Source organism: Ranitomeya variabilis, chromosome 1 (assembly GCF_051348905.1).
Source record: "Ranitomeya variabilis isolate aRanVar5 chromosome 1, aRanVar5.hap1, whole genome shotgun sequence".
Taxonomy (NCBI): Eukaryota; Metazoa; Chordata; class Amphibia; order Anura; family Dendrobatidae; genus Ranitomeya; species Ranitomeya variabilis.
Window position 1 is genome coordinate 1,060,932,347 of NC_135232.1, and position 22,388 is coordinate 1,060,954,734.

At 39.2% G+C, this 22,388-nt stretch overlaps 1 protein-coding gene across 1 annotated transcript; it reads right to left on the bottom strand.

Annotated features, from left to right (window-relative positions):
- Nucleotides 1-8,748: 8,748 nt before the first annotated feature.
- Nucleotides 8,749-21,970, bottom strand: LOC143787224 (uncharacterized). Its single transcript, XM_077275838.1, has 6 exons — nt 21,846-21,970; nt 17,963-18,223; nt 13,549-13,809; nt 11,976-12,236; nt 10,403-10,663; nt 8,749-9,051 (listed from the first exon to the last, which is right to left on the bottom strand). The coding sequence occupies exons 2-6, from the start codon at nt 18,129-18,131 to the stop codon at nt 8,933-8,935; spliced, it is 1,071 nt and encodes a 356-aa protein (XP_077131953.1). The 5' UTR covers nt 18,132-18,223; nt 21,846-21,970; the 3' UTR covers nt 8,749-8,932.
- Nucleotides 21,971-22,388: the final 418 nt, after the last annotated feature.

Genomic DNA, 22,388 nt, shown 5'->3' on the forward strand with positions numbered 1-22,388 from the left:
ATATTATATAATAACTCTTCATTTTTAGTCATTACTGTTGTTTAGTACAAGAAATGTATTATAATTACAGTCTACTCTTGGCTATTTTTCCTAAATTATGAGCAAACAGATTAAGCACACCTAGTAAAAAATATATATAAAACAATCAGCCTGCTCCATGACCCCTCTAGCTGTCCATTCCATCTCCAAAAGAGGTGTTTTTTGCCAATTTAGCCAAAAAAAGTTTCACCCATTTTCTCATAATTTAAGAAACCATGAATTCATAGAATCTTTGTCTAGAGGACTCCTCTAGCCTGTGAACTGAATGTTATTAAGGTTACACATAATATTTCTATATTTTAAAGACTTTGTCCAAAAAGCATCAAATCTGGCCAAAAATCAGGAAATGCATCAAACTTAAAACATATCTAGAATTTCCCTGAAAACTCATCACCACTGCTACCAAATTGCTATTACAATGGGCTCTCAGGTCTTTGGAAACTTATTTGGGACCGCTACTGCCAATCATAAGCTTCACCACTTATCCTACGACACATGAATGTAGAGGTCATTGACTAGCTACATCTGTCAAGACAGCATTGTTGGGACCCAATTGCTGGTGGGTACTTAACAGAGACTGGCAGGACTACAGGGCCAGCAGCAATGGAACTTAAGGTGGAATTACAAGGTAAGTAATCATTTTTGGCATTCCCTCCTTTGTGTCCATTTCTTTAAATTACTGTACAAATTAAATTGTACCTATAACTTCTGCAGAGAACATCAACACTGCAGGCAACTTGTCAAAGACTGGTGGGATTAATGGAGCTGCGGCATTAGAATGAGCTGTGATTCAAAAGATAAGTAATGACTTTTGGCTTTTCGCTACTCTTTAGACATTTTTTGTCACAAATCCTTGAAAATCACTTAAAAATATAACTATAACTTATGTGCAGAATAATGAGTCAAACATAAGAAATTTAATATCACAATACTAAGGGATAAGTAAAAAACTTGACAACATATACGTTTTAGATATACATGATTAAAAAATACTTTTGACCTATAATGTACTCAGAAGATTAAAGAAGTGTTACACTACGCTGAAGATTGTCTATTACAACCCTATTACTTTACGATATCACCAAAAATGACAATATCACTGAGGTCTAAAAGCCCAAATAATGTTAAATGATAAATCTTCGATTTTTGGTTTTTACTGTGGTTTAGTACCAGAGATGTATTACAATTACAGTATACTCTTAGCTACTTTAAATTATGAGCGAATAGATCAGACACACGTAGTAAAAAATATATATTAAAAAAAATCAGCCTCCTCCATGACCCCTCTAGCTGTCCTTTCCATCTCCAAGAGAGGTGTGTTTTATGCCATTTTAGACAAAAAAAGTTTCATCCATTTTCTCATAATTTAAAAAACCTTGAATTGACGTAATCTTTGTCTTCAGGACTCCTCTAGCCTGTGAACTGGGTGTTATTAAGGATACATATCACATTTCTATATTTTAAAGACTGTCAACCTTTATCAAACCTGGCCATAAAGCAGGAAATGCATCAAACTAAAAACATATCTAGAATTTACCTGAAAACTCCACACTGCTAAAAAAAATTGCTATTTTAATGGACTCTCTGGTCTTTGGAAATTTATTTGGGACTGGTAAACTGAACATACACATGTGACAGCTATTGCCAATCACAGGCTTCACCAGTTATCCTATGGCCCATAAATGTAGAGGTCATTGATTAGCTACATCTGTCAAGAGAGCATTGTCGGGACCCCATTGCCTTTGGGTACTTAACAGAGACCGGCAGGACTAACGGGCCAGCAGCAATGGAATTTAAGGTAGAATTACAAGGTAGGTAATAATTTTTGGTATTCCTCCTTTGTGTCCATTTCTTAAAAATACTGTACAACCTTAATTGTACCTATATACCTATGCAAAGAAGATCATCACTGCAGGCAACTTGCCAAAGACTGGTTGGATTAATGGAGCTGCGGCATCAGAATGAGTTCTGAATCCAAAGATAAGTAATGACGTTTGGTTTTTCACTACTCTTTGGACATTTTTTGCCACAAATCCTGGAAAACCACTTAAAAATGTAACTTAGGTGCAGAATAATGGGTGAAACATATCAAATTTAATATCACAGTACTAATGGATGAGCAAAAACTTGGCAACGTATACGTTTTAGATATACATGATTAGAAAATACTCTTGACTAGTGTTGAGCATTCCGATACTGCAAGTATCGGGTATCGGCCGATACTTGCGGGTATCAGAATTCCGATACCGAGATCCGATACTTTTGTGATATCGGGAATCGGTATCGGGATTAATACCAATGTGTAAAATAAAGAATTAAAATAAAAAATATTGATATACTCACCTCTCCGACGCAGCCTGCAGCTTACCGAGGGAACTGGCAGCCTTCTTTGCTTAAAATGCGCGCGTTTACTGCCTTCCGTGACGTCACGGCTTGTGATTGGTCGCGTGCCGCCCATGTGACCGCAAAGCGACCAGTCACAACAAGCCGTGACGTAATTTCAGGTCCTGAATGCCTAATTCTAGGCATTCAGGATTTGAAAATTACGTCACGGCTTGTGATTGGTCGCGTGCCGCCCATGTGACCGCGACGAGACCAATCACAACAAGCCGTGACGTAATTTCAGGTCCTGAATGCCTAATTCTAGGCATTCAGGATTTGAAAATTACGTCACGGCTTGTGATTGGTCGCGTGCCGCCCATGTGACCGCGACGCGACCAATCACAAGCCGTGACGTAATTTTCAAATCCTGAATGCCTAGAATTAGGCATTCAGGACCTGAAATTACGTCACGGCTTGTTGTGATTGGTCGCGTCGCGGTCACATTGGCGGCACGCGACCAATCACAAGCCGGGACTTCACGGAAGGCAGTAAACGCGCGCATTTTAAGCAAAGAAGGCTGCCGGTTCCCTCGGTAAGCTGCACGCTGCGTCGGAGAGGTGAGTATATTAATATTTTTTATTTTAATTCTTTATTTTACACATTAATATGGATCCCAGGGCCTGAAGGAGAGTTTCCTCTCCTTCAGACCCTGGGAACCATCAGGGATACCGTCCGATACTTGAGTCATATTGACTTGTATTGGTATCGGGTATCGGTATCGGATTAGATCCAATACTTTGCCGGTATCGGCCGATACTTTCGGATACCGATACTTTCAAGTATCGGACGGTATCGCTCAACACTACTCTTGACCTATAATGTACTTAGAAGATTAAATACATGACAATGAATAATACAGTAATACATGACACTGAAGATTGTCTATTACAACCCTATTATTTTACAATATCACTAAAAATTACCATATCACTGATGATTTGGTCTAAAAGCCGAAATAATATTAAATAATACCTCTTCATTTTTAGTCATTACTGTTGTTTAGTACAAGAAATGTATTAGAATTACAGTCTACTCTTAGCTATTGTTCCTAAATTATGAGCAAACAGATTAAACACACCTAGTAAAAAATATATATAAAACAATCAGCCTCCTCCATGACCCCTCTAGCTGTCCATTCCATCTCCAAAAGAGGTGTTTTTTGCCAATTTAGCCAAAAAAAGTTTCACCCATTTTCTCATAATTTAAGAAACCATGAATTCATAGAATCTTTGTCTAGAGTACTCCTCTAGCCTGTGAACTGAATGTTGTTAAGGTTACACATAATATTTCTATATTTTAAAGACTTTGTCCAAAAAGTATCAAATCTGGCCAAAAATCAGGAAATGCATCAAACTTAAAACATATCTAGAATTTCCCTGAAAACTCATCACCACTGCTACCAAATTGCTATTACAATGGGCTCTCAGGTCTTTGGAAACTTATTTGGGACTGCTACTGCCAATCATAAGCTTCACCACTTATCCTACGACACATGAATGTAGAGGTCATTGACTAGCTACATCTGTCAAGACAGCATTGTTGGGACCCAATGGCTGGTGGGTACTTAACAGAGACCGGCAGGACTACAGGGCCAGCAGCAATGGAACTTAAGGTGGAATTACAAGGTAAGTAATCATATTTGGCATTCCCTCCTTTGTGTCCATTTCTTTAAATTACTGTACAACTTAAATTGTACCTATAACTTCTGCAGAGAACATCAACACTGCAGGCAACTTGTCAAAGACTGGTGGGATTAATGGAGCTGCGGCTTTAGAATGAGCTGTGATTCAAAAGATAAGTAATGACTTTTGGCTTTTCGCTACTCTTTGGACATTTTTTGTCACAAATCCTGGAAAATCACTTAAAAATATAACTATAACTTATGTGCAGAATAATGAGTCAAACATAAGAAATTTAATATCACAATACTAAGGGATAAGTAAAAAACTTGACAACATATACGTTTTAGATATACATGATTAAAAAATACTTTTGACCTATAATGTAATCAGAAGATTAAAGAAGTGTTACACTACGCTGAAGATTGTCTATTACAACCCTATTACTTTACGATATCACAAAAAATGACAATATAACTGAGGTCTAAAAGCCCAAATAATGTAAAATGATAAATCTTCGATTTTTGGTTATTACTGTGGTTTAGTACAAGAAATGTATTACAATTACAGTATACTCTTAGCTACTTTTCCTAAATTATGAGCAAATAGATCAGACACACCTAGTAAAAAATATATATTAAAAAAATCAGCCTCCTCCATGACCCCTCTAGCTGTCCTTTCCATCTCCAAGAGAGGTGTGTTTTATGCCATTTTAGACAAAAAAAAGTTTCATCCATTTTCTCATAATTTAAAAAACCTTGAATTGACGTAATCTTTGTCTTCAGGACTCATCTAGCCTGTGAACTGGGTGTTATTAAGGATACATATCACATTTCTATATTTTAAAAACTGTCAACCTTTATCAAACCTGGCCATAAAGCAGGAAATGCATCAAACTAAAAACATATCTAGAATTTACCTGAAAACTCCACACTGCTAAAAAAAAATTGCTATTTTAATGGACTCTCTGGTCTTTGGAAATTTATTTGGGACTGGTAAACTGAACATACACATGTGACAGCTATTGCCAATCACAGGCTTCACCAGTTATCCTATGGCCCATAAATGTAGAGGTCATTGATTAGCTACATCTGTCAAGAGAGCATTGTCGGGACCCCATTGCTTTTGGGTACTTAACAGAGACCGGCAGGAATACCGGGCCAGCAGCAATGGAATTTAAGGTAGAATTACAAGGTAGGTAATAATTTTTGGTATTCCTCCTTTGTGTCCATTTCTTATAAATACTGTACAACCTTAATTGTACCTATATACCTATGCAAAGAAGATCATCACTGCAGGCAACTTGCCAAAGACTGGTTGGATTAATGGAGCTGCGGCATCAGAATGAGTTCTGAATCCAAAGATAAGTAATGACGTTTGGTTTTTCACTACTCTTTGGACATTTTTTGCCACAAATCCTGGAAAACCACTTAAAAATGTAACTTAGGTGCAGAATAATGGGTGAAACATATCAAATTTAATATCACCGTACTAATGGATGAGCAAAAACTTGGCAGCGTATACCTTTTAGAGATATATGATTAGAAAATACTCTTGAATTATAATGTACTTAGAAGGTTAAAGAAGTAACACATGACACTTAAGATTGTCTATTACAATCCTATTATTTTACGATATCACTAAAAATGACCATATCACTGATGATTTGGTCTAAAAACCGAAATAATATTATATAATAACTCTTCATTTTTAGTCATTACTGTTGTTTAGTACAAGAAATGTATTATAATTACAGTCTACTCTTGGCTATTTTTCCTAAATTATGAGCAAACAGATTAAGCACACCTAGTAAAAAATATATATAAAACAATCAGCCTCCTCCATGACCCCTCTAGCTGTCCATTCCATCTCCAAAAGAGGTGTTTTTTGCCAATTTAGCCAAAAAAGTTTCACACATTTTCTCATAATTTAAGAAACCATGAATTCATAGAATCTTTGTCTAGAGGACTCCTCTAGCCTGTGAACTGAATGTTATTAAGGTTACACATAATATTTCTATATTTTAAAGATTTTGTCCAAAAAGTATCAAATCTGGCCAAAAATCAGGAAATGCATCAAACTTAAAACATATCTAGAATTTCCCTGAAAACTCATCACCACTGCTACCAAATTGCTATTAAAATGGGCTCTCAGGTCTTTGGAAACTTATTTGGGAACGCTACTGCCAATCATAAGCTTCACCACTTATCCTACGACACATGAATTTAGAGGTCATTGACTAGCTACATCTGTCAAGACAGCATTGTTGGGACCCAATTGCTGGTGGGTACTTAACAGAGACCGGCAGGACTACAGGGCCAGCAGCAATGGAACTTAAGGTGGAATTACAAGGTAAGTAATCATTTTTGGCATTCCCTCCTTTGTGTCCATTTCTTTAAATTACTGTACAACTTAAATTGTACCTATAACTGCTGCAGAGAACATCAACACTGCAGGCAACTTGTCAAAGACTGGTGGGATTAATGGAGCTGCGGCATTAGAATGAGCTGTGATTCAAAAGATAAGTAATGACTTTTGGCTTTTCGCTACTCTTTGGACATTTTTTGTCACAAATCCTGGAAAATCACTTAAAAATCTAACTATAACTTATGTGCAGAATAATGAGTCAAACATAAGAAATTTAATATTACAATATTAAGGGATAAGTAAAAAACTTGACAACATATACGTTTTAGATATACATGATTAAAAAATACTTTTGACCTATAATGTACTCAGAAGATTAAAGAAGTGTTACACTACGCTGAAGATTGTCTATTACAACCCTATTACTTTACGATATCACCAAAAATGACAATATCACTGAGGTCTAAAAGCCCAAATAATGTTAAATGATAAATCTTCGATTTTTGGTTATTACTGTGGTTTAGTACAAGAAATGTATTACAATTACAGTATACTCTTAGCTACTTTTCCTAAATTATGAGCGAATAGATGAAACACACCTAGTAAAAAATATATATTAAAAAAAATGAGCCTCCTCCATGACCCCTCTAGCTGTCCTTTCCATCTCCAAGAGAGGTGTGTTTTATGCCATTTTAGACAAAAAAAAGTTTCATCCATTTTCTCATAATTTAAGAAACCTTGAATTGATGTGATCTTTGTCTTCAGGACTCCTCTAGCCTGTGAACTGGGTGTTATTAAGGATACATATCACATTTCTATATTTTAAAGACTGTCAACCTTTATCAAACCTGGCCATAAAGCAGGAAATGAGTCAAACTAAAAACATATCTAGAATTTACCTGAAAACTCCACACAGCTAAAAAAATTGCTATTTTAATGGTCTCTCTGGTCTTTGGAAACTTATTTGGGACAGGTAAGCTGAACATACACATGTGACAGCTACTGCCAATCATAAGCTTCACCAGTTATCCTACGACACATGAATGTAGAGGTCATTGACTAGCTACATCTGTCAAGAGAGCATTGTTGGGACCCAATTGCTGTTAAGCACTTAACAGAGACCGGCAGGACTACAGGGCCAGCAGCAATGGAACTTAAGGTGGAATTACAAGACAAGTAATAATTTTTGGTATTCCCTCTTTTGTGTCCATTTCTTAAAAATACTGTACAACCTAAATTGTACCTATATACCTATGCAAAGAACATCATTACTGCAGGCAACTTGCCAAAGACTGGTTGGATTAATGGAGCTGCGGCATTAGAATGAGTTCTGAATCCAAAGATAAGTAATGACTTTTGGTTTCTCGCTACTCTTTAGACTGTTTTTGTCACAAATCCTGGAAAACCACTTAAAAATATAGCTATAACTTATGTGCAGAATAATGAGTCAAACATATGAAATGTAATATCACAGTACTAATGAATGAGTAAAAAACTTGGTAACAAATATGTTTTCGCTATATATGATTAGAAAATACTCTTTACCTATAATGTCCTTAGAAGATTATAGAAGTGGTACTTACACTATGCTTAAGATTGTCTATTACAACCCTCTTGTTTTACCATATCACGAAAAATGACAATATCACTGATGATTTGGTTTAAAAGCCTAAATAATATTAAATGATAACTCCTCATGTTTGGTCATTACTGTGTTTTAGTACAAGAAATGTATTACAATTACAGTCTACTCTTAGCTATTTTTCCTGAATTATGAGCGAATAGATCAGACACACCTTGTAAAAAATATATATAAAAAAAATTAATGTAATCTTTGTCTTCAGGACTCCTCTAGCCTGTGAACTGAGTATTATTAAGGATACATATCAGTCCTCTAGCTTTTGATGACTTTGTGCAAAATATATTAAAACTGGCCATAAAGCAGGAAATGCATCAAACTAAGAACATATCTACAATTTTCCTGAAAACTTAACACTTCTACACAATTACTGTTATAATGGTCTCTCTGTCTTTGTGAACTTAAACGGAACTAGTGAGCTGACCATACACATATGATAGCGACTGCCAATCACAGGCTTAATGAGTTATGATCCTATGGCACATGAATGTAGAGGTCATTGATTAGCTACATCTGTATAGACAGATTGTTGGGACCCCATTGCTGTTGGGTACTTAACAGAGACCGGCAGGACTACAGGGCCAACAGCAATGGAATTTAAGGTGGAATTCCAAGGTAAGTAACTTTGGGTATTCCCTCCTCTGTGTCCATTTCTTAAAAATATTGTGCGGTTTTAAATGTTCCTATAACTTCTGCACAGAACATCTACACATTAAAGAAACACATCCACTTAGTTTTTTATTCTTTAACCCCTTCATGCCCATTGACGTACGTGTCCCTGCCTTTAACGTGGGCTCAGACACCAAAGTTATGGCTCTTGGAAGAAAAAGAGGTAAAAACGAAAACCCGAAGATCACCTGGCGGTGAGCGGGTTAAATGTGTGTGTTCATTTAATGTAGTGTGAGCGTATAATATACTCTCCTACCGCTTTTGGTGTCCAGTGCCATTGTTCTCTGCTTCTGAGTGACCTCACTGACCTGAAGACTGTCCGGGTCATGCTGTGCTCTGCGGGTGAAATACAAGATAAGTAATCATTTTTGGTTAATCCCTACAATTTCAAGATATTTTTTACAAATCCTGGACAACCATATAAAAATTGAATAACACAATACTAACAAATGAGTAAGAAACTTGGTAACATATCAACTTTCGATATTCATGAATCGAACATTGTATAGACCTACTGTATAATGTGCTTAGAACCTTAAACTGTAATCGCTATTTTAATTTTTTATTTCATAAATCAATAGTACTAATGAAAATAAGCAATTCTGTAGTATAGAGGGAGATTGACTCCAAAGAGGGAACCTGACACGTTGTACGGGCAGTGTGATCTATGGAAATGATAATATAGAGAAGCTGAGCAGACTCATATATGTCCAGGGGGCGGACCTACAAGTGATTGACAGCTGTTTCTGCATGCACCATCATACAGGGAAGACTGCCAATCATTACTAGCACCACACACTGGGATATTTGTATGTAAACATCAGGGTTTTCAATTAATATGATGCTAATTTTACTGAAACGTTTCCCACAACAATGTATAGAAATCTGATCAGCTCCTCCTGCTCTATGACTCCCAGCCAGCTGGTCAGATCTATTAACATGTCTAAGTGCTGCCAAAAGCTGGATAGAGAGAAGGAAATCTTCTTTTCTGTGTGTTTTTCTGTGTGTTCTGGATGTCTTCCTGGAGCAGAACAATATTATATCATACAATTATTAGGTTCTGTAGAAGGATGTAGATCTGGGGATTTATTATGATGGAATATAGGAATATAGGCTGAACTGGATGGACAAATGTCTTTTTTCGGCCTTACTAACTATGTTACTATGTTACTATGTTTAGTGTATTGGAGACATTATATTGGCGAGTCTCCTCCTAGAAGCTTACAGTCAATTGCATATTACAGAAAGAGGATTCAGAGGGGAAAACTGGAGAACCAGTGCGGACCCAAGTTATATACTGTCCGGAAATAGTGTTGTATATCTCATACACACAAAGCAGATCATTCTAATAAGTTACTGAAAAGAACAGTTCCCCTGTAAGAAAGCGCACATTCATGTGGTCTTTGCCTTTGGGACCCCTGTGTTGTTTGAACTGGGAAGTATTATAAGTATTTTCCACACTACCTGCTTATAAATAGGATTTCCACATAACTGGTGTCCATTGTAGCTGAAATCTAGGCCAGCTCATAACAGGGGGAATTCGCACATTTTGGGGCATAGATGGCCTACAGATAGGCCAAATTAATTTTGACCACCTCACCGCAGGAGGGTTTTGGTTTAAGACGAGCGTATAACACGTCGGTCTTCATAAATCCCCCTCTATGTTTTTCTCTTCTGAGTCACTAACCTGTTACTATGGTTGATGTCCTGTCCTGGAAGGTACAATTCCTAATCATTGTTCTCCACTTTTCAGCAAATGTCCTCAGTCCGGCTAGTAGAAATGTGCCAAACAACATGGAGGCTGATAAGGTCATGACTTGTGGTCTGCTTGTGATGATCAGGACCGCCTGTGACATCTCATGATGGCTTCTCCTCCTGGTCTGAGTCATGTTCCTCTCTGTGTAGAGCTGTGGCAGGAATGAGAGGCCTGACCTCAGCGCTGAGGCTCCTAAAGAACAAAATCCCATTGTGATGTCATGCATAGAATTCCATCCCATTGTGATGTCATTGATCAACATCCAATCAAGGCCCAGTTTTCTATATGTAGCTGCAACACTTATGTACTATAATAAAAAATATATATTTTATATAATAAAAGTGATTATTATCTATACAGTAATAATCTGCAGCAGATGAGGGGTGTAACATAATATTGTGGATCTTCCAGTATCAAATTAGAAAAATCTATTTCTTACGCCTTCTGGATTGCTCTTTCACTCTGAATTTACAGGTAAACTCTTTATTCAGTGACTACAGATTTCCATGTTAATAACCAATGAGAGAATAGTTGCTGCTCATGAGAGTCTATGAAGTGGGGAGGAGGGAGGGGCTAGAGGCAGCACAGACATCCTGCTGCCTGCTCACCTCAAATGACAGTTACACGTTAAAGGGAACCTGTCACGTTGTACGGGCAGTGTGATCTATGGAAATGATAATATAGAGAAGCTGAGCAGACTCATATATGTCCAGGGGGCGGACCTACAAGTGATTGACAGCTGTTTCTGCATGCACCATCATACAGGGAAGACTGCCAATCACTACTAGCACCACACACTGGGATATTTGTATGTAAACATCAGGGATTTCAATTAATATAATGCTAATTTTACTGAAACGTTTCCCACAACAATGTATAGAAATCTGATCAGCTCCTCCTGCTCTATAACTCCCAGCCAGCTGGTCAGATCTATTAACATGTCTGTGTGCTGCCAAAAGCTGGAAAGAGAGAAGGAAATCTTCTTTTCTGTGTGTTTAGTGTATTGGAGACATTATATTGGCGAGTCTCCTCCTAGAAGCTTACAGTCAATTGCAAATTACAGAAAGAGCTTTCAGAGGGGAAAACTGGAGAACCAGTGCGGACCCAAGTTATATACTGACCGGAAATAGAGTTGTATCTCATACACACAAAGAAGATCATTCTAACAAGTTACTGAAAAGAACAGTTCCCCTGTAAGAAAGCGCACATTCATGTGGTCTTTGCCTTTGGGACCCCTGTGTTCTTTGAACTGGAAAGTATTATAAGTATTTTCCACACTACCTGCTTATAAATAGGTTTTCCGCATAACTGGTGTCCATTGAAGCTGAAATCTAGGCCAGCTCATAACAGGGGGAATTCGTACATTTTGGGGCATAGACGGCCTACAGATAGGCCAAATTAATTTTGCCCACCTCACCGCAGGAGAGTTTTGGTTTAAGATGAGCGTATAACACATCGGTCTTCATAAATCCTGCGCTATGTTTTTCTCTTCTGAGTCACTAACCTGTTACAATGGTTGATGTCTTGTCCTGGAAGGTACAATTCCTGATCATTGTTCTCCACTTTTCAGCAAATGTCCTCAGTCCGGCTAGAAGAAATGCTTCAAACAACATGGAGGCTGATAAGGTCATGACTTGTGGTCTGCTTGTGATGATTGGGACCGCCTGTGACATCTCATGATGGCTTCTCCTCCTGGTCTGAGTCATGTTCCTCTCTGTGTAGAGCTGCGGCAGGAATGAGAGGCCTGACCTCAGCGCTGAGGCTCCTAAAGAACAGAATCCCATTGTGATGTCATGCATAGAATTCCATCCCATTGTGATGTCATTGATCAACATCCAATCAAGGCTCAGTTTTCTATATGTAGCTGCAACACTTATATACTATAAGAAAAAATATATATTTTATATAATAAAAGTGATTATTATCTATACAGTAATAATCTGCAGCAGATGAGGGGTGTAACATAATATTGTGGATCTTCCAGTATCAAATTAGAAAAATCTATTTCTTACGCCTTCTGGATTGCTCTTTCACTCTGAATTTACAGGTAAACTCTTTATTCAGTGACTACAGATTTCCATGTTAATAACCAATGAGAGAATAGTTGCTGCTCATGAGAGTCTATGGAGTGGGGAGGAGGGAGGGGCTAGAGGCAGCACAGACATCCTGCTACCTGCTCACCTCAAATGACAGTTACATGTTAAAGGGAACCTGTCACGTTGTACGGGCAGTGTGATCTATGGAAATTATAATTTAGAGAAGCTGAGCAGACTCATATATGTCCAGGGGGTGGACCTACAAGTGATTGACAGCTGTTTCTGCATGCACCATCATACAGGGAAGACTGCCAATCATTACTAGCACCACACACTGGGATATTTGTATGTAAACATCAGGGTTTTCAATTAATATAATGCTAATTTTACTGAAACGTTTCCCACAACAATGTATAGAAATCTGATCAGCTCCTCCTGCTCTATAACTCCCAGCCAGCTGGTCAGATCTATTAACATGTATGTGTGCTGCCAAAAGCTGGAAAGAGAGAAGGAAATCTTCTTTTCTGTGTGTTTAGTGTATTGGAGACATTATATTGGCGAGTCTCCTCCTAGAAGCTTACAGTCAATTGCATAATACAGAAAGAGCTTTCAGAGGGGAAAACTGGAGAACCAGTGCGGACCCAAGTTAGATACTGACCGGAAATAGAGTTGTATCTCATACACACAAAGCAGATCATTCTAACAAGTTACTGAAAAGAACAGTCCCCCTGTAAGAAAGCGCACTTTCATGTGGTCTTTGCCTTTGGGACCCCTGTGTTCTTTGAACTGGGAAGTATTATAAGTATTTTCCACACTACCTGCTTATAAATAGGTTTTCCGCATAACTGGTGTCCATTGTAGCTGAAATCTAGGCCAGCTCATAACAGGGGGAATTCGTACATTTTGGGGCATAGATGGCCTACAGATAGGCCAAATTAATTTTGCCCACCTCACCGCAGGAGAGTTTTGGTTTAAGATGAGCGTATAACACATCGGTCTTCATAAATCCTGCGCTATGTTTTTCTCTTCTGAGTCACTAACCTGTTACCATGGTTGATGTCCTGTCCTGGAAGGTACAATTCCTGATCATTGTTCTCCAATTTTCAGGAAATGTCCTCAGTCCGGCTAGAAGAAATGTTCCAAACAACATGGAGGCTGATAAGGTCATGACTTGTGGTCTGCTTGTGATGATCGGGACCGCCTGTGACATCTCATGATGGCTTCTCCTCCTGGTCTGAGTCGTGTTCCTCTCTGTGTAGAGCTGTGGCAGGAATGAGAGGCCTGACCTCAGCGCTGAGGCTCCTAAAGAACAGAATCCCATTGTGATGTCATGCATAGAATTCCATCCCATTGTGATGTCATTGATCAACATCCAATCAAGGCTCAGTTTTCTATATATAAGTTATAAAATGGGTAAATTTATTGAAACAAAATTCCATAAAAACACCTATAAAAATACACAAAATACAAAAATTGCAAGCACATTATATGTGAATAACTGTGCATATAACACAAAAGTGTAAAGAAAGACACCAGGACTAATGGAACGTCCCACATAAGTCATAAACTGTGTGTGACCATATGTGCATAATCACTACGGTGCAGGCAGGCTTTTAACTCCATATATTGCTATAGATAAATCAAGGGTTTTCCTTATATCTCAATCGCCCTTTGTATGTTATAATAAATTTGGGCTATAGTAACAGAAAAACTAATAGTGACATCCAAGCGCTGCTCTTGAAGTAAGGTCCTAGATCACCATAACCCTATGGACCCCAGTAACGCTGAATCTCACAATTGTATGAGCTGAGCATATGGAGAGCCTGTCTCACTTGATGTGGGGACGCTCCAGCACGCACCCCGACGCGCGTTTCGCTTCTCGTAAGCCTCGCTTTATCAAGGGGAAGTGTGGATTTGGATGGTTTGCAGGACCTTAAATCGTCCTGGCAACAGCCCATGTGATCGTCACATGGTAAAACACGCCCCCCGGCTGTGTTTTCACTACGCAAGTGCACACCACCATCTGAATCTCCCCACTCCAGCCCGGGCATGCCACACCACACTCACAGGAGCAGGCACCTTACGGTCCCGATCACATGAGCGGGTGGACGTCGCCGGACGGGAGTGGGTGATCACTGATGAGGGCGACGCTAGTGCGCACCATAACCGGGGTATATGTAATTAACACTTATAGTGCCTATATATATATAACAACAAATACATAACAATAATACAATGGTATTCAGTACAGGTTCTCCGTCATGGCAGGGGTCCGGAATTTTGCAGACTTTTCCTCCTATATGGTGGTACAGTCCCATCTTTAGTCCAAAATAACCATGTTAAACATTTCTGCTCATCTTATATACCGAGGATAAGAGGCTTTAATATAACTGCAGTGTTCCCTATATGCCAATGGAAGGAAACCTATATCATTTATAGAAGAAGGAAGAAAAAGAAAAAGTGAATTTAAAACCAAACACAAAACACACTAACAACGTTAAAATACAGGATGACGACACGGGAAATAAATGATGACATAAAAAAGGGGAATAATTTCACAAAAATGCAGCAAAATTCAGGGATTAGTTTAAGCCAGTGGGTTTCATGGTTCCTAATGTCACGATCCATTTCAATTCTCGCTGCGCCAACAGCTTCTTTACGTCTCCCCCTCTGATGCCAGTGTGTATGACATCTATACCTCTTACTAGAAAATCTCTGGGGTAGCTATTATGCACCATACGGAAGTGTCTAGGTATTGTTTTAAGGGATGATACGTCCTCCACTGTTGCCGCAGCACCAATATCTCGCACGTGTTCTCTAATACGTATCCTTAGTTCCCTTGATGTTAGCCCTATATATATAAGGGGGCAGCCGCAGGTGGCGTAATAAATTACGTTCTTTGTGCTTCACGAGATATATTCCCTTATTTCAAACTCTTTATGGTCTGCTGACGTGAAGGAGGACGTTTGATACGCGTTTTTACATGCCAGACAGTGGCCACATTTGAAAAAACCTTTTCTGGGTTGTGTGATGCCAAAATAGTTTTTAGTCGGAGCCACGTAGTGACTCCTAATTAATAAATCCCTTAAATTTTTCGCACGCCGAGGTGTCATAAGAGGTCTATCCGACAGGAAGGGTCTCAGGGAGGGTTCTGCACTCAGCACCGGCCAGTGCTTAGTCAATATGTCCCGCATACTGTCCCACTCATAATTAAATACCGAGATGAACCGTATGTTGTCATCTTTTTTATTATTGTACTTCTTTTGGTACAGCAATGAAGTACGGGACACTGATTTAGCCCTGTTATACCCACGCTTTATACACCTCTGACTATAGCCACGCTGCTCAAATCGTTTTCTCAAATCAGAGGCCTGTGTTTCGAATCTCTGGTCCATCGAGCAGATCCGCCGCATCCTCAGAAACTGTCCAACCGGGACGGCCCTTACTGTGGACTGATTGTGTGCAGTCGTGGCGTGGATCAATGAGTTTACTGATGATTCCTTACGGAAGACATCAGTCTGGATGGTGGATGTAGAGTCCACCTCCAGACTAATGTCCAGGAAATCAATTTTGGTCTTATTGTGTCTAAACATCAATTTAATGTTAAACTCGTTATTATTCAATCCCGCCATCCCGCCATGAACTCGTGCAACTGCGTGCTGGAGAGTCCCCACATCAGGTGAGACAGGCTCTCCATATGCTCAGCTCATACAATTGTGAGATTCAGCGTTACTGGGGTCCATAGGGTTATGGTGATCTAGGACCTTACTTCAAGAGCAGCGCTTGGATGTCACTATTAGTTTTTCTGTTACTATAGCCCAAATTTATTATAACATACAAAGAGCGATTGAGATATAAGGAAAACCCTTGATTTATCTATAGCAATATATGGAGTTAAAAGCCTGCCTGCACCGTAGTGATTATGCACATATGGTCACACACAGTTTATGACTTATGTGGGACGTTCCATTAGTCCTGGTGTCTTTCTTTACACTTTTGTGTTATATGCACAGTTATTCACATATAATGTGCTTGCAATTTTTGTATTTTGTGTATTTTTATAGGTGTTTTTATGGAATGTTGTTTCAATAAATTTACCCATTTTATAACTTATACAAAGCTTCCTTTGGTTCTCTTCAGTAGTTATGGTATATCTTAAGGGAGATAATAATGGTATTTTGTGATAAATGGTGGTCACAATGTTAATTCTGGAAAAATCGTTAATCAGTTTTCTATATGTAGCTGCAACACTTATATACTATAAGAAAAAATATATATTTTATATAATAAAAGTGATTATTATCTATACAGTAATAATCTGCAGCAGATGAGGGGTGTAACATAATATTGTGGATCTTCCAGTATCAAATTAGAAAAATCTATTTCTTACGCCTTCTGGATTGCTCTTTCACTCTGAATTTACAGGTAAACTCTTTATTCAGTGACTACAGATTTCCATGTTAATAACCAATGAGAGAATAGTTGCTGCTCATGAGAGTCTATGGAGTGGGGAGGAGGGAGGGGCTAGAGGCAGCACAGACATCCTGCTGCCTGCTCACCTCAAATGACAGTTACACGTTAAAGGGAACCTGTCACGTTGTACGGGCAGTGTGATCTATGGAAATGATAATATAGAGAAGCTGAGGAGACTCATATATGTCCAGGGGGCGGACCTACAAGTGATTGACAGCTGTTTCTGCATGCACCATCATACAGGGAAGACTGCCAATCACTACTAGCACCACACACTGGGATATTTGTATGTAAACATCAGGGATTTCAATTAATATAATGCTAATTTTACTGAAACGTTTCCCACAATAATGTATAGAAATCTGATCAGCTCCTCCTGCTCTATAACTCCCAGCCAGCTGGTCAGATCTATTAACATGTCTGTGTGCTGCCAAAAGCTGGAAAGAGAGAAGGAAATCTTCTTTTCTGTGTGTTTAGTGTATTGGAGACATTGTATTGGCGAGTCTCCTCCTAGAAGCTTACAGTCAATTGCATATTACAGAAAGAGCTTTCAGAGGGGAAAACTGGAGAACCAGTGCGGACCCAAGTTATATACTGACCGGAAATAGAGTTATATCTCATACACACAAAGCAGATCATTCTAACAAGTTATTAAAAAGAACAGTCCCCCTGTAAGAAAGCGCACATTCATGTGGTCTTTGCCTTTGGGACCCCTGTGTTCTTTGAACTGGGAAGTATTATAAGTATTTTCCACACTACCTGCTTATAAATAGGTTTTCCGCATAACTGGTGTCCATTGTAGCTGAAATCTAGGCCAGCTCATAACGGGGGGAATTCGTACATTTTGGGGCATAGATGGCCTACAGATAGGCCAAATTAATTTTGCCCACCTCACCGCAGGAGAGTTTTAGTTTAAGATGAGCGTATAACACATCGGTCTTCATAAATCCCCCTCTATGTTTTTCTGTTCTGAGTCACTAACCTGTTACTATGGTTGATGTCCTGTCCTGGAAGGTACAATTCCTGATCATTGTTCTCCACTTTTCAGCAAATGTCCTTAGTCCAGCTAGAAGAAATGTTCCAAACAACATGGAGGCTGATAAGGTCATGACTTGTGGTTTGCTTGTGATGATCGGGACCGCCTGTGACATCTCATGATGGCTTCTCCTCCTGGTCTGAGTCGTGTTCCTCTCTGTGTAGAGCTGCGGCAGGAATGAGAGGCCTGACCTCAGCGCTGAGGCTCCTAAAGAACAGAATCCCATTGTGATGTCATTGATCAACATCCAATCAAGGCTCAGTTTTCTATATGTAGCTGCAACACTTATATACTATAAGAAAAAATATATATTTTATATAATAAAAGTGATTATTATCTATACAGTAATAATCTGCAACAGATGAGGGGGGTAACATAATATTGTGGATCTTCCAGTATCAAATTATTCAAATCTATTTCTTACGCCTTCTGGATTGCTCTTTCACTCTGAATTTACAGGTAAACTCTTTATTCAGTGACTACAGATTTCCATGTTAATAACCAATGAGAGAATAGTTGCTGCTCATGAGAGTCTATGGAGCAGGGAGCAGGGAGGAGCTAGAGGCAGCACAGACATCCTGCTGCCTGCTCACCTCAAATGACAGCTACATGTTAAAGGGAACCTGTCACGTTGTACGGGCAGTGTGATCTGTGGAAATGATAATATAGAGAAGCTGAGCAGACTCATATATGTCCAGGGGCGGACCTACAAGTGATTGAAGAAACATGTCTGGGCCCCTCTCCCTGCCCAGCGTGCCACTAATGATGAGGGCAATCTGACCCTGGGACTCCCAGAGCCTTGGGCTCTGAGCAACAGGCCAGATTACCCTCACTATCACCGCCCTGCAAGCAGGCGCGTACATAAAGTTCACAGGGCACCATAGCAAAAGTTCTATTTGGGCCTCCCCACACTTCTAAAAATATAAAAAAAATTTTACTGAGATGGAGATATATATCTCTGTTAGGATTCAGTTCTGCTGAGCCCAACCGAATCCCAATGTATATATTATATATTAAATTACCGTAAATGTCTGAATAGATTGGAGGGGCACATGCTTCACTTCTGCTCTAGTCATTGTCTATGGAACTGATGGAAATAGCAAGCACGGCGCTCTGCAGCTCTATAGTTAATGAAAAGAGCAGAGGATGGACATGTACAACTCTGCTCCATCCAGGACAAGACTGCAGACCCCTGTTCTCAGAATCTCTGGGGGAACGGGCAGTGGTTGAATCCTATGGATTGGAGATAACTTGATTATTTGGTCAATAACACTTTTAAAAGCCTGGTTGATTTTCTTATTCTTTACAATTACAGTATTATACATGAATCAAAATCAAGTACAGTGGGGGAAATAAGTATTTGATCCCTTGCTGATTTTGTAAGTTTGCCCACTGACAAAGACATAAAAAAGAGTAGGTTAATTTTAACATTAAGAGACAGACTATCAAAAATAAAATCCAGAAAACCACATTGTAGATATTATATTCATTTATTTGCATTTTGTAGTGAGAAATAAGTATTTAATCCCCTGTCAACCATTAAGAGCTTTGGCTCCTACAGACCAATTAGACGCTCCTAATCAACTCGCTACCTGCATTAAAGATAGCTGTCTTACATAGTCACCTTTATAAAAGACTCCTGTCCGCAGACTCAATTATTCAGACAGACTCTAACCTCTACAACATGGGCAAGACCAAAGAGCTTTATAAGGATGTCAGGGACAAGATCATAGTCTTACACAAAGCTGGAATGGGCTACAAAACCATAAGTAAGACGTTGGGTGAGAAGGAGACAACTGTTAGTGCAATAGTAAGAAAATGGAATACATAATGACTGTCAATCGACAGCAATCTGGGGTATGCAAACTCTCACCTCATCGGGTATCCTTGATGATGAGGAAGTTGAGAGATCAGCCTAAAACTACACGCGGGAACTAGTTAATGATCTCAAGGCAGCTGGGAACACAGTCACCAAGAAAACCATTGGTAGCACATTACACCGTGAAGGTTTAAAATCCTGCAGTGCCCTCAAGGTCTCCCTGATCAAGAAGGCACATGTGCAGGCCAGTCTGAAGTTTGCCAATGAACACTTGGATGATTCTGTGAGTGATTGTGGACGATGCTGTGGTCAGATGAGACAAAAATTGAGGTCTTTGGCATTAACTCAACTCGCCCTGTTTGGAGGAAGAGAAATGCTGCCTATGACCCAAAGAACACTGTCCCCACTGTCAAGCATGGAGGTGGAAACATTATGTTTTGGGAGTGTTTGTCTGCTAAGGGTACAAGACTACTTCACCGCATCAATCGGAGAATAGATGGAGCCATATACCGTACAATTCTGAGTGACAAATTCCTTCCCTTGGCCAGGACATTAAAAATCGTGGCTGGGTCTTGCAGCAAGACAATGACCTAAAACATAGTGCCAAGGCAACAAAGGAGTGGCTCAAAAAGAAGCACATTAAAGTCATAGAGTGGCCTAGCAAATCTCCAGACCTTAATCCCATAGAAAAATTAATGGAGGGAGTTGAAGCCTTGAGTTGCCAAGCGACAGCCTCAAAATCTTAATGATTTAGAGATGATCTGCAAAGAGGAGTGGTCCAAAATTCCTCCTGACATGTGCGCAAACCTCATCATCAACTAGAAAAAACATCTGACTGCTGTGCTTGCCAACAAGGGTTTTGCCACCAAGTAAGCCTTGTTTGCCAGAGGGAACAAATATTTATTTCTTACTGCAAAATACAAATACATTTCTAGAATTTATACAATGTGATTTTCTGGATTTTATTTTTCAAATTCTATCTCTCAATGTGAAAATTAACCTACCCTTAAAATTAAAGACTGTTCATGTGTTCGTCAGTGGGCAAACTTACAAAATCAGCAAGGGTTCAAATACTTATTTCCTTCAATCACTGTATGTTCACACATAGATACATATACACACACATATAAATACACAAGCACACACATACATACACATAGATACACACACATATACTGTAGATATATACATACTGTGACTGAGTCACTGGCATAGTATGTGAAGGGAGATGCGTGTCACACTGTGGGTCAGTGATGTAAAATCAGAGTGTTTTCGCCTCCAGCATGCTAAGTGCTGAGAGGGTTCATAGGAACCTATGTTATGGGCTGGTTTTAGTGGACCTCCATAGAGCGGGCAGGAGGGGGCCCACCGTATCTCCACCTGCACAGTCCTGACAGGACCTGTGTGATATCAAGGTCATGTGATCATCACATGGGTTGTTAAATGCCTGGCCATGAGAGTCAGTGGTGTTTCTTGGGGGAGGATGCCCAGATAGCTCCTGGGGGCTAAAGACTGTGCAGATTAACTGCAGGTTGGAACCTGTAGAGAAAGGACGGCTCTACTTTTGTTTTTCTGAACTCTGCCTCAGTGTATGCTGACGTTAATAAACCAGCAGGTGTTTCATCAAAGTGTTCCTGTGTCTACCTGGAGAAGCAGCTAAGAGTGTCACCCCCTCACAATACATACAATCACACACATACATACACTCATATACACATAGATACACACACACACACAAATGTACATACATAGACATACGTACACACACATATACCACACACAAACGCACACATACACACATGCATAAAAACATACATACACACACATACATGCACATACATACACACATGCGTAAACACACATACACACACATAAACACATATATATAAACATCCACACACATGCAGACAGACAGACTTTTGTGGGCCCCTTTAAAACATACCACGATTCAAGATGCATTGATATGGCAGAGAAATATAGGTATAGTATAATGCCAACGATTTCACTTACATCTTACATTATATGAGTGACATCTATTGTAAATTCTACAATACCATACAGCAAAGGAGATTCAGGTGATTGAGGGTCCACAGGTTTCAGGATTTCAGTTCCTGTAGTATTAGACGTAAACGGGATATTGATAAATGTACCCTACCAGTATAAACTGTCCTCAGCAGTGTACTCTTTACGAAAGTCAATTTCCTCCTACATAGTCCTCCATACAGTATAGTGAGCCCCGTATAGTGCTACATACATGATAATGGGCCCCATATATTAATTCATACAGTATAATGAACTCCATATATTGCTCCATACAGTATAATGAGCCCCATATATTGCTTCAAACAGTTTAATGAGTCCCATATAATGCTCCATACAGTATAATGGACCCCATATAGTGTTCGATACAGTACAATGGGCCCCATATATTACTCCATACAGTATAGTGAGCTTCATATATTGCTCCATACAGTATAACAAGCCCTATATAATGCTCCATACAGTACACTGAGCCCCATATAATGCTCCATACAGTACAATGAGCTCCACATA

Excerpts from the sequence above, each read along its gene's own strand:
- LOC143787224 (XM_077275838.1), bottom strand. The coding sequence starts at position 18,131 with ATGTCACAGGCGGTCCCGATCATCACAAGCAAACCACAAGTCATGACC. Across the intron at positions 13,810-17,962 it reads GACATCAACCATAGTAACAG|GAGCCTCAGCGCTGAGGTCA; the intron begins GTTAGTGACTCA and ends TCTGTTCTTTAG. Across the intron at positions 9,052-10,402 it reads GACATCAACCATAGTAACAG|AGCACAGCATGACCCGGACA; the intron begins GTTAGTGACTCA and ends TTTCACCCGCAG.